Here is a 17,343-nt window from a genome sequence, read left to right as displayed (position 1 = left end):
TTTTTTTTTTAAAGTTTATGTATTTTTAGAGAGAGAGTGTGTGTGTGAGCGAGTGGGAGAGGGGCAGAGAGAAAATCCCAAACAGGCCCCCCACTGTCAGCCCAGAGCCCCGTGTGGATCTCCATCTCACAAACCTTGAGATGGTGACCTGAGCCAAGATCAAGGCTCAGACACTTAACTGAGCCACCCAGACGCCCCAGAGAAAATGATTTATATATATATATATAAATAACAGACACTGTTTTGGTTTTTTTTTTCTTATTTATGTAGTATTTGAATAAATCTGAAAGCTCTCTAACTAATGGAGAATTTCAAGTAAAATAAGTAGCTGCAAAAGTATAATGGACCTCACAGTTTCTCTCATTTAGCCCCAGTATTCAGCAAGAAGAGTCAGTCCTGCCACATCTATTTCCCTTCTTGTATTATTTTGAGCAAATTCCAGGCATTGTATACTTTCATCTGTAAGTATTTCAGTGTGTTTTTTTTAAAAGAGTGAAGGGAATTTAGCTACTTTAAAGAAAACCAAAGCCTGGGTGGCTTGGTCCGTTAAGCATCCTACTCTTGATTGCAGCTCAGGTCATGATTTCACGGTTCATGAGTTTGAGCCCCGTGTCGGGCTCTATGGTGACAGCATGGAGCCTGCTTAGGATTCCCTTTCTCTCCCCCTCTGCCCCTCTCTCACTCATGTGCACACTCTCTCTCAAAAATAAATACTAAAAAAGTTAAAATTTAAATTAATAATTCCTTAGTATCAAATATCCACACTTTTTTGAATACATAATAAGGCTTCTATAATAAAATCAAGTTTCTGTTTATTTTTATTTGTACATTTCCTTTCTCCCCCTAAGTTCTTTAAGAGGCTAAATAAATATTTTAAATTCCACATAACAAAATAGAGGAGGAAATGGTGATAGCAAAGAGAATGTGGGAAAAAATAGAACACAACACAATAGCAAATGCTTATTTTAGCCATGCATTAGAGAAACTTTAGTTTTTCCCTTTCTGAAAGTAAGTACAAGGGTTCAGAGATTAAACTGTAGTCTTCTGTTTAGATTGTTCACTCACTTATGGTTGATTGGGTGAGACCTGGCCTAGAGAGCCTCTGTTTTGATCTGCCATTTATCTGAATCCGGCCTCTTCCCCGCCCCCCCCATCAGTTTTATCTTTTAAGTGATTCTTGAATGTAGTAGAGTCAGGTGTCAGAATCAGACACAGCAGGACTGAATCCTAGCTGTTATTTATTGACATGTTTGACCTGGATGAAATTAATTATTCTGTCTGAGCTTCAGGTTCTTTTTCTGTAAAAAAAAAAACAAAAAAAAAAAAAGAGGAGCACCTGGGTGGCTCAGTTGGTTGTGTCCAACTTTGGCTCATGATCTTGTGGTCTGTGAGTTTGAGTCCCATATCGGGCTCTGTGCTGACAGCTCAGAGCCTGGAGCCTGCTTTGGATTCTGTGTCTCCCTCCTTCTCTGCCCCTTCCTTGCTCTTTCTCTCTCTCAAAATAATAATAAATAAACTTTAAAAAATTAAAAGTTAAGAACCCGTTCAAAGGGTTGCTGTGAGGAATAATGTATATAATGTGTATGTGTGTATATTACACAGAATATATGTGTGTATATGTGTAATGTATGCATGTATGTATGGGATGTATAAATACAAACGACAGTACTGGAATGTTTTTCGTGTGTGAAGAGACCTCCATCCCTACCAGTCTCAAAGTATCGAGTTTGACATTAGATCAGACCTTTGTAATCTGTTGACTAGCTTGTTGCAATAACCTCTTAACCAACTGCTTCTAGTCCCTTCTCTCTAAAGTCCTTACTGCCTTGGGAGTTATTTTTTCTAATCCACACGAACTACACTAATCTTTACTACATCAAAGTGTATCTACACTTGCTGAAATGTAGATGTGAGCATCTCTTCAGGATAAACAACAAGCAGCATTTTCCATGTTAAATGATGCTGTTAATGATCTGTCCCATACCTGCCTGTCCAGCTTGATGTGTCATCCTCTGCTTTGTTAGTTTTATCAGTACTGAACTGTTATTCCCTTACTATCTTGTCTTAACTGCTCTGCCTTGTCTATTTATTGAATTCCTACACAGCGTCTAAAATGTAACTTATATTTTGCTTCTCCTGAAACATTTCCTTCCCTCCCTCCCCCCAGCCCTCAGGGTAATCATTTAGTGGCTCACGACAGGCTGTGCACCATCTCTTCAGTCCATTTTAATTGAGCCATTCTTAGAACTTGGTGCCAGGGTTTGCCCTGCAGAGTTGAAGCTGGCCATCATCCTTCCATTCCAAATAGAATTAATAAAATTGATTTTTAAAATGTTATTATATACACTAAATTATGTATGGATAAAATGTACTTAATACGTTTTAAATATTGGTTTTTAAAGAAGTGACTTAATTGTTGGAATTTGTAACACTTTAATTCATTATACACTGTTGAAATAGCAATCTAATCTTTAATGACAGAGGCTGTTTTCCATAATTCATGCTGAATTAAGGAGTCATTTGGGAATTAATAAAAACATCTGTATCTTCCCTCCCTGCTTTCCATCCTCCAGCAGTCTCTCAATAAGTTGAAAGAGGAAAATAGTACGTATGTAAACATTTATGTTATATATAGTATATATAGTATAATATATAGAGGCTCGCTTTGGTGAGGAAGAACATTTAGAACAATACACTTACAATTAAAAAACAATTTTTTTTTTAAATTTCTGAGAGACAGCATGAGCAGAGGAGGGTCAGTGAGAGAGGGAGACACAGAATCCGAAACAGGCTCCAGGCTCTGAACTGGCTGTCAGCACAGAGCGCCCGACGTGGGGCTTGAACCCCCGGACCGCGAGATAATGACCTGAGCCAAAGTCGGATGCTCAACCGACTGAGCCACCCAGGCGCCCCACAATATTTTTAAACCAAACAAAACAAGCATTGTTTTTTTCTCTTTGATGATGTTTGTGCTGATACAGTGTGACAGAATATTTGGCAAGTATTAGAGGATACCTTAGAGATGATTTTAATTAGTAATAACTAATTCTAAAGTGGCAGCTGTGGTAGTAAGCCCTTGATGTGTATTGTCTGACTTAATTCTCAGGCAACCCTATGAGATAGGTAGTTATTACCCCTGTTTTTCAGGTGAGAAATTTAGACTTAGGGCTCTGAGATCACATTGTTAGTAACTGAGCTATGATTTGAGTCTACTTCCAGAGTACAAGCTTTTTGTGAGGTGGCAAACACTGGTTAATTCTTCCCATCAGAAGGTCAGACTCTGGTCTTCCTTCTAACCTACAGATACACTCACCCACCACTTTATAATCCAGATCTTTGGTTCCAATCCCATCACTAAATAGATGAAGATGTTGGGGCTCAGAGAAGTTTCATTCACCTGCCCAAGTTTGCAGGTATAGGTTAGTGGTTGGTCAGAGCTAAAACTTGAGCTTTCTTCTTCAGGTACTGGTGTTTCTGTTCTGTGGTACATATAGCTTGGAGGAATTTTAGTAAATATAGAATTAAAATTATTTAATTTTCAGATATTAAATTGATAGAAAAAAGATTAAAATTATAGCTTTAAAGTTTTTTTTCCTTAGAAGTAAATCCTTTGTTTTTTACTTGTTAAGTAAGTCAAATAAGGGGAATATGCTTTTTGTAGGAAAATGGATTTTACTCTTTTGGACTATAATAGAAATTGAGTTTCTTGATTTCATTTAAATTGTGTACATATATACATTTTATCTGAGTGCTTTAGTTTTTAATTGAAAATATTGTAGCACCTATTCATCTTAATTCCTTGAGTTATCGTACTGATGTTTTTTATTTTCAGTTAGAAAATTCACTTTAAATAGAAAAAAAATTTTTATGACAAGTTTCTGGACGTTTTCTAGGCATTTATTTAATAAGTTAATACATATGAACTTCTTAGCAACAATATCTGACACGTAGTTAACATTAAGTAAATATTGGCTGCTGTTTTTTCTATGATAATACTGACTTCTAAAAAGAAGAAATAACATGAAATACATATGGGTGATCAGAAATACACTGTTTTGGAGTACTTGGGTGGCTCGGTTGGTTGAGTGTCTGGCTCTTGGTTTCGGCTCAGGTCATGATCTTGCCATTTGTGGCTTTGAGCCCCGTGTCGGGCTCTGTGCTGACAGCGGGGAGCTGCTTGGAATTGTCTCTCTCTCCTTCTCTCTCTGTTCCACCCTCCCTCCCTTTCTCTCTCTCTCAAAATAAATAAAAACTTTAAAAAAAAGAAGTAAAGTGTTTTGATCAACTTTTCCTTATGATTCGAGGTCAGCTTTATTGCTTAGAATTGAGTAATAATAAAGGCAGATAGGCAGTGTTGGTAATTCACCCATAAGAATTTAATGTCAACTTTTTCACACATTGGTAGTGGTCCTTCACAGGTTTAGTTTATGGATTAGGGTATTTTCCAAAAGAAATCAGTTTTTTGAATTACTCATTACTTGATGCAAAGAATACTACTGCTTAAAAGTAGCAACTTATTTTACTCATATGAAAACTTTGAATTTAAGGTAAGTCTTAAAGTTTCCATATATTTTATTTCTTTTTTAAAACGTTTTTATTTTTAATTTTTTATGTTTGTTTATTTTTGAGAGAGAGCGAGAGAATGAGTATGAGTGGGAGAAGGAGAGGGGCAGAGAGAGAGGGAGAAACAGAATCTGAAGCAAGCTCCAGACTCTGAGCTGTCAGCACAGACCAGACGTGGGGCTCAAACTCATGAACTGTGAGATCATGACCTGAACCAAAGTTATATGCTTAACTGATTGAGCCACTTAGGCACCCCTTAAAATGTTTATTTTTGAGAGAGATGGGGGGCATGTGTGCGAGTGAGGGAGGGGCAGAAAGAGAGGGAGAGAGAGAATCCCATGCAGGCTCTGGACTGTCAGCTGTGAGCCCAGTGTGGGACTGGAACTCATGAACCATGAGGTCATGAGCTGAGCTGAAGTCGGATGCTTAACTGGCCAAGCCACCCAGGTGCCCCAAGCTTCCATATATTTTAAAGAGCAAAAGATTTTCAGACCAGTATTGGGTGGCTGATTACTAGTTAAGTTACATTTTATGGAAATTGCATATGGTTGAAAAAGCCACTGAATTTAATCTTAAAATAATCTTTTCAGAAACGACTTGAATTTAAACAAAGTTTAAATGTATCCTCCAGAATGAACACTTGTAGGTAGAGGCCCTGCCCAAGGGTGCTGTCCTGTGTGTTATGTACATTTCTTTTATTTCTCAGCATATAAGGTAGAAAACCCAGGTGCATATTTTGAGATGAGAGAACCTAGGTTGGCCCAATAATTTGACAGAAGTGGGATTCAAACCTGCCTCGCTTTGAGACTTGCATTTTATGTTCGTTACTTTTGCTTCAGTTTATAGTCTATTTGTATTCTCAATGGATGCTTTGCTTTCACACCTTAGAAATGCCTGAAAAGCGCTTCAAAGGGCTTTATCTTTCTCATTAATTCCTTGTTCTTTGGGTCTTTTCTTAAGCTTTACTTTTTTTGGAAGTCTTTCCTGTGATTCATTTGCCCCTCCTGTCTGGTCTCTTAATACCCTTTGTGTCTTCTGTGGCATTTTTGTAATACTGTAACTTGCTTCTGCTTGCTTCTCTCCTATTTTCTTCAGACTGGGAGCAGAGACAATTTTTCATCTTTCCGTAGAGCCTGGCACATACTTGTTGAAAGAATGTGCCCTCAAAATACTTGTTGAAAGAATAGCTGAAATAGTATGTTTATAGGTCAGAAAAATAAAGTGGATGTTGCAGGGGTGATGGATTTTATTTCAACCTAAGAAACATTTTTACTCAAACGTCTAACAGTCGAATGCAAAGCAGTTCAAATGGTGGTAGTATGTTGTGGTTAAGAGCTGGACTCTGGAGTTCAAAAGACGGAGGTTTTCACCCTGGCTGTCTTAAGCTGCATTATCCTTATAAATGCATGGGAACTACACTTGGTATTTATAAGTGCTCAAAAAATATTAGCTGCCATTCTGAGAGAAACTGCCTTATAATCCTGTATGATTGGGACTTGTAGTTGGATGGCTCACATCCCCCGTCTCTCCTTCTCCTCTGGGTTATTTTGAAGCAAATCCATGTAATTTTCAGTACATGTCTCTAAAAGGTAAGGATTTTTTTTTTTATGTAACCATGATATCGTTATTCCTAAAAATTGACAGTAATTCGTAATATCTGTGGTATCCAGTGCTCAAGTTTCCTTGATTGTCTCATAATTTTGTTTTTACAGTTGACTTTATTCACGTCAGAATCCAGACAAGATCCTCACATTGTATTTAGTTCTATCTGTTAATTCTCTTTTTAAATTTGTAAGTTCCCTCTACCTTTGTTTTTTCTAGTTTATTGAGAAAAACCAGGTGGTTTGTCTAGTAGAGTTTCCCCAAAGTCTAGGTTTTGCTGTCTTGTCCCTGTGGTGTTAATTTAACGTTTCCTCCTTTTCTGTATTTCCTACACGCTGCTGAAGACCTACCTATAGACTTGATTGGTTTGGGATCTTTTTTCTTTTTTTTTTTTTTTTGAACGTGGCAAGAATGCTTCATGGATGGTGGTGCTGTCCCTTGTCTCGCCATATAATCCCATAATGTGCATAATGTGTTATTTTTTTTCCTTTTTTTAGTAAGAGGTCACCAGTGAGTTCAGGTAGTGTTGTTCTGATTCATTAACTATAAAGTTGCCCACATAGCTTTTTAGCTTATGGCTTTATTTTTTTTTTTAATTTTAATGTTTTTATTTTTATTATTGGGAGAGAGAGAAGCAGCATGAGCATGGGAGGGGCAGAGAGAGAGGGAGACACAGAATCTGAAGGAGGCTTCAGGCTCCGAGCTGTCAGCATAGAGCCCAACTCTATGTTCGAGCTGAGCTCGAACTCACAAACTGTGAGATCATGACCTGAGCTGAAGTTGGATGCTTAACTGACTGAGCCACCCAGGCGCCCCTTACTTTATGGTTTTAATAGGTATTAATTATTAATGCCTAGGCCCATTTTATTAGAATTGCAAATTCATATTTATTAAATGGGATTCTTTTAAAAAGAACTTTTTCTCATAAACTGTTTAGTTCCTTGATGTACAGGAAAATCAGGATAAATACCTGATTCTTCTCTTTATTTTGCCAGTTTTCAAAATAATGAATTGGCTTCCTAGCACCAATCAAAGGGGATCAGTCAGATTTTGTTTTTATTTATGATAATGAATTTCATAGATTTAAAAATATTTTTGTCTCAGTTCCTTATAGATAATATCTTTTTGATGTTCAGATTGTCTCATCTTTGGTTAGTGGGACTCCTTTTGATACCACTCCAAGAGTCTTTGATGGCTTTCTTCCTGGTATAACAGGATGTTCCAGGGTCTTTTTGTACGTTAACTGCCCTTGGCCTGGAAATCAGCCATTCCTCTGAGGAGCCCTTGTTCTGTTTTTGTAGGAAGTGGTATTACTCTGGGCATAAGGGGCATTCATTGCTCCTGAGTTGGCTACTGTTGTTACACCACCTCAGTGGATACATTAGGAATTTTTTGTTTTAATAGAAACTTTTTTCCTGATTTTTCTGATTCAAATTTAGAACGTCAGAGGTTTTGGTTCTTTGATTTTATATTTATATCTCTTCTCATGTGCTGAAAATCTTACTTCTCAATGACATTAACAACTTATTTGCCTGATATTATATAAAATAGTTTCAGAATAGGAATATCAACATTACTGATATGATTACTGAAAATAGTTTATAACTTTTTTCACATCTTTTATCTTTAGAATATACTCCTTATAGTTTTATGTTTTAAAATCATTTGCAGTAGCTCTTTTCTATGTTGTTAAGCTACCATCTCAGTATACAGCCTGGTTCATTTGTTTTATTTTTAGGGATTCTTTTTTAAAATTTAATCTTGTTTTGTCATTTACGTGGTTCCAAGGTCAAATTCAAATCTACAAGGCAAGGTCCATTTGGAAAAGTCTAGTTTTCATGCCTATCCCCTCTTACTGTTCTCTCCCTCTTCCTGTAGATAACCATTTCCATTAGGTTTTGGTTTGTCCTTCCACTTGTAAAACATAAATATATATACATAGTAATACATCTGTATGCCATATATATGTAAAATTACATATGTATGTCATATATCCATATAAATAAATTTGTATTTTCTCCTTTTTTAGGTAAAAGGTAGCTTCCTGTCTTTTGGATGAAAAATAATGAGTTTTAAACACTTTAAATTCCTTGTTAATGTGACCATCCTTTGGCATAGTGAATATTTTGGGTGAAAAAACAAGAATTTCATTTTGAAGACTTAAATTATTATTTGCTGCAACAAAAGAAACACTGGATTTGATATTTGGCAGTTTCGGATTTAATACCTATAGCTTTTATTGTCTGTATAGATCCTTGAAGGTTTGTGACATGTTGTAATTGTACTTTTAAGAGATTATATATATTAGGTCACCTCTCTTACTTGCCAATTTTACTGCAGCCTTTTTTTCTACTTGTCTTATTTTAAGCACTTTTTTTTAAAGAATATAAAAGAGTAGAATTTTTCAGCTTAATGAAGTTCTCTGTACTTTATGAAGAAATTACATGCCACATTGGTGCTTATGTTTGGGAATTTTGGTAGGATATCACTCATGATTATCAAAGTTTTATTGTAGGAAGGAAAAACTTGGGAGACAGGTTGGGCTCAGATCATAGAAGACTTGGTTTTCAGGCTGTTTAGTTTGGACTTTATTCTATAGACAGTGAAAAATTAATAAAGGATTTAGAAGATTTCTTTCACATTCAGGTGAAAAATTTGAGTGGTACAGTTTTTAGTTTTAATGTAAACTCTGATGTAATTGAGTGGTTACATAAATTACTTTTTGCTTACAGAGAAGCAGAAATATACATGTTATTGTTAATGGCCAACTATGGTAACATGTTTTTTGAGGCCATACTCTGTGCCAAGTACATAGTACACTACTAAGTGCTTTGTTTGGATTGTCTCCATTAATCCTTATAGCACCTTGGAGAATGGAGAGAATGTTGTCATTCCTATTCTCATACCATCAGAGTAGAAATTTAAATTTTTTAAAATGTTTATTCATTTATTTTGAGAGAGTGAGAGCAGGGGAGGTGCAGAGAGTGAGGGAGAGAGAATCACAAGCAGGTTGAGTTGTCAGCACAGAGCCTGACGTGGAACTTGATCCCACAAACCATGAAATCATGACCTGAGCAAAAATCAGCCTCGGATGCTTAACCAGCTGTGCCACCCAGGTGCCTCAGCAGAAATTTAAGGTTTTGAGAAATGCAACATTATCCTAGATTGGATCCTGGACCTATAAATAAAGCCATTATTGGAACAGTCAGTGAAATTTAACTGGGGCCTGTTGATTAGATGGTAATATCAATCAGTGTTAACTTCCTAATTTTGATTGTTTTGTGGTCAGACGGGAAAATGTCCTTGCATTTAAGATACATATATTGAGATATTAAGCGGTAATGGGCATCGTGTCTGAAACCTATTTTCAAATGGTTCCAAAATGTTAACAGTTTCATAATCTGCATAAAAGATATAAAAACTCTGCAGCTCTTACCTGAATTTGAAATCATCAGTTTATCCTTGAACAACATGGCTTTGAACTATGTGAGTTCACTTATATGTGGATTTTCTTGGATAAACACAATATAGCACTGTAACTGTATTTTCTTTATGGTTTTAATATTTTCTTTTTTATAGCTTTATTGTAAGAACACAATATATAATGCATATAAGTACAAAATATATGTTAGTTCACTATGGTATTGGTAAGGTTTCTGGTCAAAAAGAGGCTGACAGTAGTTAGAGATTTTGTGGAGGCAAAGGTAACATGTGGATTTTCAGCAGTTGGTGCCCCAACCATGGTATTGTTCAAAGGTCAGCTGTGTAGTATAATATATATCTATCTCATCTTAAGTGTGTGTGTGTATATACATATCTTTACTGGATCTTCTTACTCTAGCCAATATCATATGATAGAAAAGTTAAAAATATCAAGGAAATTTTAATTTCTTCCTCATTGTTACTTATTAAATTACTCAGCTTAACAATGTTAGCTCTTTCAAGTTTATTCCAAATCAGATTGCATTTTGTAGTATTTATACTCTGAGATCACTTAATAAATGTTAAATGATTATAGTATTTTTCTTAGAAATTTATAGTTTATAATGAACTCTTGTTAATAGCACGTTTTATAAAGAGGTGCCTGGGTGGCTCAGTCAGTTAAGTGTCTGGCTCTTGGTTTTGGCTCAGGTCATGATCTCATGGTTGGTGAGTTCGAGCTCTGTGTCAGGCTCATTGCTGGCAGCATGGTCCTTCTTTCTCTCCCTCTCTCACTGTGTGTCTCTCTTCACCCCTAGCTTGTGTGCATGCTCTGTCTCTCTCTCAAAAATAAATAAACATTAAAAAAAACATTTTATAGGTTATATATTTTAATTTAATTTAATTTTGTTAATATAATTTTAAGTGTCACTATTAAAATAACTCCACTTTTTGTTTTAACATAGGCTATCTTATGATGAGGCTTTTGCTATGGCTAATGACCCCTTGGAAGGCTTCCATGAAGTAAACCTTGCTTCACCTACTTCTCCAGACCTTCTTGGTGTGTATGAATCAGCAACTCAAGAGCAGACTACCTCACCAAGTGTCATCTACCGGCCACATCCTTCAGCTCTGTGCTCTGCCCCTGTTCAGGCTAATGCCTTAGATGTTTCCGACCTTCCTACACAACCTGTGTATTCATCCCCCAGACGTTTAAATTGTGCAGAAATATCTAGTATCAGGTAGGAGATCATCAGAATACTTATTGTGTAGTATCATATTAAATGACAGTCTGCTTGGTTGCCTTATTTTCAGTTTTAATATTTTAGAAAATTTCAATACTAAAAGCATGTCCATGAAGAGAACAATACATGTTAATGTTCAAGAGCAGGGGTCAGCAATCTTTTTATGTAAAGGACCAGGTAGTAAATATGGTAGGCTTTGCTGGCCATACAATTTCTGTTGCAGCTATTGAGCTCTGCCTTTAAAATGTGAAAGCAGCCACAGACAGTACATAAATGAAGAAGCGCCAATAAAACTTTACGAATGGACAGTGAATTTTGAATTTCATGTAATTTTCCCATGTCACAAAATATTTTATTTCTTCCCCCCAGCCATTTGAGAATGTAAAAATGAATCTTAGTTTATGAGCCTTGTAAAACAGGTAGCAGGCTGAATTTAGCCTACATTTAATTTGCTGACCCCTGTTCTAGAGTAGCACTATCTGATATAATTTTCTGTGATGATGAAAATGTGATAGCCATTGGCCGTATGTGGCTATTAGACTTGAAATGTGTTAGCTTTGCCTGATTTTAATTTTTTTTAATCAATACATAATTTATAAATTAATTTAATTTTAAAACTAAGGCTATTAATTAAATATTGTGGCTATCACATTGGATAATGCAGTTCTAGATGTTTTGTGTTTATGCTAGTTCTGTGTGAGCATATGCTGATGTTTTCTGAACTTTTCTTTATAGCATCCATATCACAGATCCAGCACCTTGTTCTACCTCTGGAGTCACAGCTGGGTTAACTAAGTTAACTACGAGAAAGGACAACTGTAATGCAGAGAGGGAGTTTTTACAGGGTGCTACTATACCAGAGGCTTGTGATGGCAGTGATGATATATTTGGGTTGAGTACTGATAGTCTGTCCCGTTTACGAAGCCCGTCTGTTTTGGAAGTCAGAGAAAAGGGCTATGAAAGATTAAAAGAAGAACTTGCAAAAGCTCAGAGGGTAAGCAGAAAAGATGCTTTATTCTTCCATGTTTTGTATTTGAAATTAACATTTACTCATGAAGTGGGGAAACTCAAATAAAATCGTTGTAGCTCTGCACCTACCTTCTCATATGCATAGCCTCAGCTCCGGTTGGGCAGCATGTAGGAATCTCTGAGATTGGTGAAGTAACAGTAGAGAAGCTCATCTAAGAGTACTAACTGGAAAAATGAGAATCTGAAACCACTGCATTGCCTGCTCTTTGTCTTACATTAATATTAATGCAGATTTGGTAGGTTATGTTCCGTATGTGGGTTTTCCCCTTCTTGTATATGGTTGACTTTATGGTCCTTCACTTGAAGTCATTTAGTCCAAGTCATTTTGTTTTTGGGGAATTGTTTTAGTGATAATTACCTTTGACATTCAGCTGGGGTTGAATATTTTCTAGATCTTATCTTGGAGAATTTTCCTTTTTTGGCAATTTGTTGTGTTTCCCACTTGGTCATCTTTAAAAATTCTGCTATTTATTCCTAGACTTGTGGCTATGTCATACTCTTTTTCCTGTGACTGCAATTAAATTTCAGACGGAAATTTAGAGTACTAAATATTCATAATTAGAAAAAGGAAAAAGTCTCAAATCAGCATCTTAAGCTCTCACTTTAAGAACCTAGAAAAAAGAGGCACCTGGGTGGCTCATTTGGTTAAGTGTCTGACTTTGGCTCAAGTCATGATCTCAGGTTCATTGAGTTCAAGCCCCACATCAGGCTCTGTGTTGACAGCTCAGAGCCTGGAGCCTGCTTCAAATTCTTTGTCTCCCTCTCCTTCTGCCCTTCCCCCACTTGTGCTCTGTCTCTCTGTCTTTCAAAAACAAATAAAAACATTAAAAACATTTTTAAAAAAAGAACCTAGAAAAAAATCGCAAAATCAGAGCAAGCAGAAGGAAGAAAATAATAAAGATGAGAGCAGAAATCAATGAAATTGACAACAGAAAAACTAGAGAAAATGAATGAAACAAAGTGCTAATTCTTTAAAAGTCAATGAAAATGACAAACCTCTCACAAGACTAACAAAGACACAAATTATTAATAGGAATGAAATGGGATGTCACTGCAGATGCTGCAGACATCATAAATACAAAAAGGAATAATATGAATAATTCCCTATATAAATTTGACAACTTAGGTCAAATGGACCAATTCACATTTAGAAACTTGAGATAAATGTGTAATTTTTAACATGTTAGGACGTTTCACAAACATATATCCCTGCCCTCTGGCTACCAGATTTGTCTCTTAAAGAGTGTAAATTGTTGTGCTAAGCAGAATACAGTAAGTACAATGCCTGACATTTATGTTTCCTTATAAATGCTTCGGTGAATGGCTGATAGCTAAAATATCAGATATGTTGAAACATTTTTGTTTAAATATATCTTATCAAAAAGAAAAATCAGTTACCTTTTTATCTTTTTCCAAAGTGAAGGGATATGTGATTGTGTTTGGCTTCTCCTGTCTGGATCAGACTCTGTTGTCTTGATACACAGTAGTGAGTGAAATCACAGTTTATGTAGAGCTGAACTACTGAGCGTATATATCCATCATTGAGAATATGTTGTGGTTATTTACTGATCAGAACAGATGTCTAATTTCTTAGCTCAAGTTGAGAATTTCTTTTGAAATATATTATTTGCTGTATTTAGAGCTCCTTTTGAGGTAATTGAAATAGTAATGACATGTGAACACGTACATATGGTAAATTATGAAGAACACAGACAGTATTAATACTTAGAGGTTAAGTCTTGAAAGTGTCTTAAATATGAAAATATTTCTTGATAATATCAACCTGTGAATTAAAATTATGTCAACAACCATTCTCTTCTGATTATTCTTTTAAGAGACTACAGAGAGTTACCAGTTTTCCATTATTTTACTTTTTAAAAATTTATTTTTATTTTTTTATTTTTTTTCCATTATTTTACTTTTAACCTATATTTATCTTCCTGTATAAAGTGAGTTTCTTGCAGGTGGTATATAGTTAGGTTGTGCTTTTTTTTATCCATTCTGTTAATCTCTGCCTTTAATTGGTATGTTTAAACCATTTACATTTAATGTGATATTAATATGGTTTTGTTTATATGTGGCATCATTACTATTTTGTTTTCTCTTTGTTCCTTCTGTTCCTTTTTCTTCCTTTTCCTTCTTTTATGCCTTCTTTTGGATTTCATATGTTTGCTGATTTCATCTTGTCTCCTTTGACTTATTAGCTATATATTTTTGTTGTGCTAACTCAGTGATTGCTTTAGGGTTTATAGTATACATAATTGATTTATCCCTGTCTACTTTGTAATGATGTTATCCTACCTCACGTATAATGTAAGAACCTTACAAAAGTGTACTGCCTGTCTGCTTTTCCTGCCTTTGTGCTATAATTGCCATATGTTTTACTTGTTCATATGTTTTAAACTCCACAATGCAGTATTACTGTTTTTGCGTTGAATGGTTGCTTATCTTTTTAAGAGATTTGTGTATTTATTTTTTTACGAATAGTTTATTGTCAAGTTAGATTCTATATAACACCCAGTGCTCATCCCCACAAGTGTCCTCCTCCATGCCCATCTCCCCCGTGCCCCCCACACCCATCAGTCCTCAGTTTGTTCCCAGCATTCAAGAGTCTCTCATGGTTTGCCTCTCTTCCTCTCCCTCACTATTTCTCCCCTTCTTCTCCCCCATGGTCCTCCGTTAAGTTCCTCCTAATCCTCCTATATGTGCAAACATATGGTATTTGTCCTTCTCTGCCTGACTTATTTCGCTCAGCATAATACCCTCAAGGTCCATCCATGTTGCTACACATGGCCAGATTTCATTGTTTCTCATTGCCATATAGTATTCCATCATATAGATAAACCGCGTCTTCTTGATCCATTCGTCCATTGATGGACACTTAGGCTCTTTCCATGTTTTGGCTATTGTTGAGAGTGCTGCTATGAACATTGGGGTACAGGTGCTTCTTTGCATCAGCACTCCTGTATCCCTTGGGTAAATTCCTAGCAGTGCTATTGCTGGGTCATAGGGGAGTTCTGTTGTTAATTTTTTGAGGAACCTCCACACTTTTCCAGAGGGGCTTCCCCAGTTTAAGTTCCCACCAACAGTGTAGGAGGGTGCCCGTTTTCTCCACATCCTCGCCAGCATCTAGAGTCCTCTGATTTGCTCATTTTAGCCACTCTGGCTGGAGTGAGGTGATATCTAAATGTGGTTTTGATTTGTATTTCCCTGATGAGGAGGGATGCTGAGCATCGTTTCACGTGTCTGTTGGCCATCTGGATGTCCTCTTTTGAGAAGTGTCTGTTCATATCTTCTGCCCATTTCTTCACTTGGTTGTTTGTTTTTCGGGTGTGGAGTTTGGTGAGTTCCTTATAGATTTTGGATATTAACCCTTTATCTGATATGTCATTTGCAACTATCTTTTCTCATTCTGTTGGTTGCCTGTTAGTTTTGTGGTTTGTTTCCTTTGCAGTGCAGAAGCTTTTTTGATTAGGTCCCAGTAGTTTATTTTTGCTTTTGATTCTTTTGCTTTTGGGGATGTGTCAAGTAAGAAATTGCTGCGGTGGAGGTCAAGGAGTTTGCTTCCTGCTTTCTCCTCTAGGATTTTGATGATTTTCTGTCTCACATTCAGGTCCTTTATCCATTTTGAGTTTATTTTTGTGTATGGTTTGAGAAAGTGATATAATTTCCTTCTTCTGCATGTTGCTGTCCAGTTCTCCCAGCACCATCTGTTAAAGAGGCTGTCTTTTTTCCATTGGATACTGTTTCCTGCTTTGTCAAAGATTAGTTGGCTGTATATTTTTGGGTCCAATTCTGAGTTTTCAATTCTATTCCATTGGTCTATGTGTCTGTTTTTGTGCCAATACAATACTGTCTTGATGACAGCTTTGTAGTAGAGGCTAAAGTCTGGGATGGTGATCCCTCCCGTTTTGGTTTTATTTTTCAATATTACTTTGGCTATTCAGGGTCTTTTGTGGTTCCATACAAATTTTTGGATAGTTTGGTCTAGTTTTGAGAAGTGTGCTGGTGCAATTTTGATTGGGATTGCATTGAATGTGTAGATTGCTTTGGGTAGTAAATGACGTTTTAACTATATTTATTCTTCCTATCCATGAGCATGTAATGTTTTTCCATTTCTTTGTGTCTTCTCCAATTTCCTTCATAAGTTTTCTGTAGTTTTCATCATACAGATCTCTTACATCCTTGGTTAGGTTTATTCCTAGGTACTTTATGGTTTTTTGTGCAATTGTGAATGGGATCAGTTTCTTGATTTCTCTTTCTGTTGCTTCATTGTAGGTGTATAAGAATGCAACCAGTTTCTGCACATTGATTTTGTACCCTGCAACTTTGCTGGATTCTTGGATCAGTTCTAGTAGGCTTCTGGTGGAGTCTGTCGGGTTTTCTAAGTAGAGTATCAAGTCGTCTACAAAACGTGAAAGTTTGACGACTTCTTTGCCAGTTCTGATGCGTTTGATTTCCTTTTGTTGTCTGATGGCTGATGCTAGGACTTCCAGCACTATGTTAAACAACAGTGGTGAGAGTGGACATCCCTGTCGTGTTCCTGATCTCAGGAGGAAAGCTATCAGTTTTTCCCCATTGAGGATGATGTTAGCTGAGGGCTTCTCATAGATGGCTTTTATGATGTTTAAGTAAGTCCTTCTATCCCAACTTTCTCTAGAGTCTTTATTAAGAAGGGATGCTGTATTTTGTCAAATGCTTTTGCTGCATCTGTTGACAGGATCATATGGTTTTTATCTTTTTTTTCTTGATGTGATGTATCACATTGATTGATTTGCGAATATTGAACCAGCCCTGTAACCCAGGAATGAAACCCACTTGATCTTGGTGGATAATTCTTTTTATGTGCTGTTGGATTTGATTTGGAAGTATCTTGTTGAAGATTTTTGCATCCGTATTCATCAAGGGTATTGGCCTGTAGTTCTCTTTTTTTGCTAGATCTCTGTCTGGCTTGGGAATCAGAGTGATGCTGGCTTCATAAAATGAGTCTGGAAGTTTTCCTTCGATTTCTGTTTTTTGGAATAACTTGAGAAGAATGGGTATGTATTCTGTTTTAAATGTCTGGTAGAATTCCCCAGGGAAGCCATCAGGTCCAGGGCTCTTATTTGTTGGGAGATTTTTGATCACTGATTCGATTTCTTCACTAGTTAATGGGTCTGTTCAGATTTTCTATCTCTTCCCATGTGAATTTTGGTAGGGAGTGTGTGTTTAGGAATTTGTCCATTTCTTCTAAGTTGTCCAATTTGTTGGCATATAATTTTTCATAGTATTCCCTGATAATTGCTTGTATTTCTGAGGGGTTTGTTGTGATAAGTCCGTTTTCATTCATGATTTTGTCTGTTTGGGTGCTCTCTCTTTTTGAGAAGCCTGGCTAGAGGTTTGTCAATTTTATTTTTTCAGAAAACCAACTCTTGGTTTCATTAATCTGTTCAATTGTTTCTTTGGTCTCTATGTTTATTTCTGCTCTGATTTTTACGATTTCTCT

General features: G+C 36.3%; 1 protein-coding gene across 3 annotated transcripts in view; it reads left to right on the top strand.

Annotated features, from left to right (window-relative positions):
- LOC120240815 (RAB3A interacting protein) overlaps positions 1–17,343 on the top strand; it is a 52,573-nt gene that overhangs the window by 5,325 nt on the left and 29,905 nt on the right. For 2 of the 3 annotated variants that reach the window (XM_039245656.1, XM_039245654.1), the window contains 2 exons: positions 10,551–10,826; positions 11,565–11,823. In XM_039245656.1, coding sequence (XP_039101587.1) covers positions 10,576–10,826; positions 11,565–11,823 — 510 coding nt within the window. In that variant the 5' untranslated portion in view covers positions 10,551–10,575. Of the gene's footprint in view, positions 1–2,100; positions 2,107–3,060; positions 3,063–10,550; positions 10,827–11,564; positions 11,824–17,343 lie in introns of those variants that run through there. The other variant, XM_039245655.1, reaches the window with a different exon arrangement.

This window comes from Hyaena hyaena, unplaced genomic scaffold, assembly GCF_003009895.1.
Source record: "Hyaena hyaena isolate Hyena2069 unplaced genomic scaffold, ASM300989v1 scaffold_262, whole genome shotgun sequence".
NCBI lineage: Eukaryota > Metazoa > Chordata > Mammalia > Carnivora > Hyaenidae > Hyaena > Hyaena hyaena.
The sequence above is the reverse complement of the archived record's forward strand: the minus strand, read 5'-3'. Positions and strand labels throughout refer to the sequence as shown.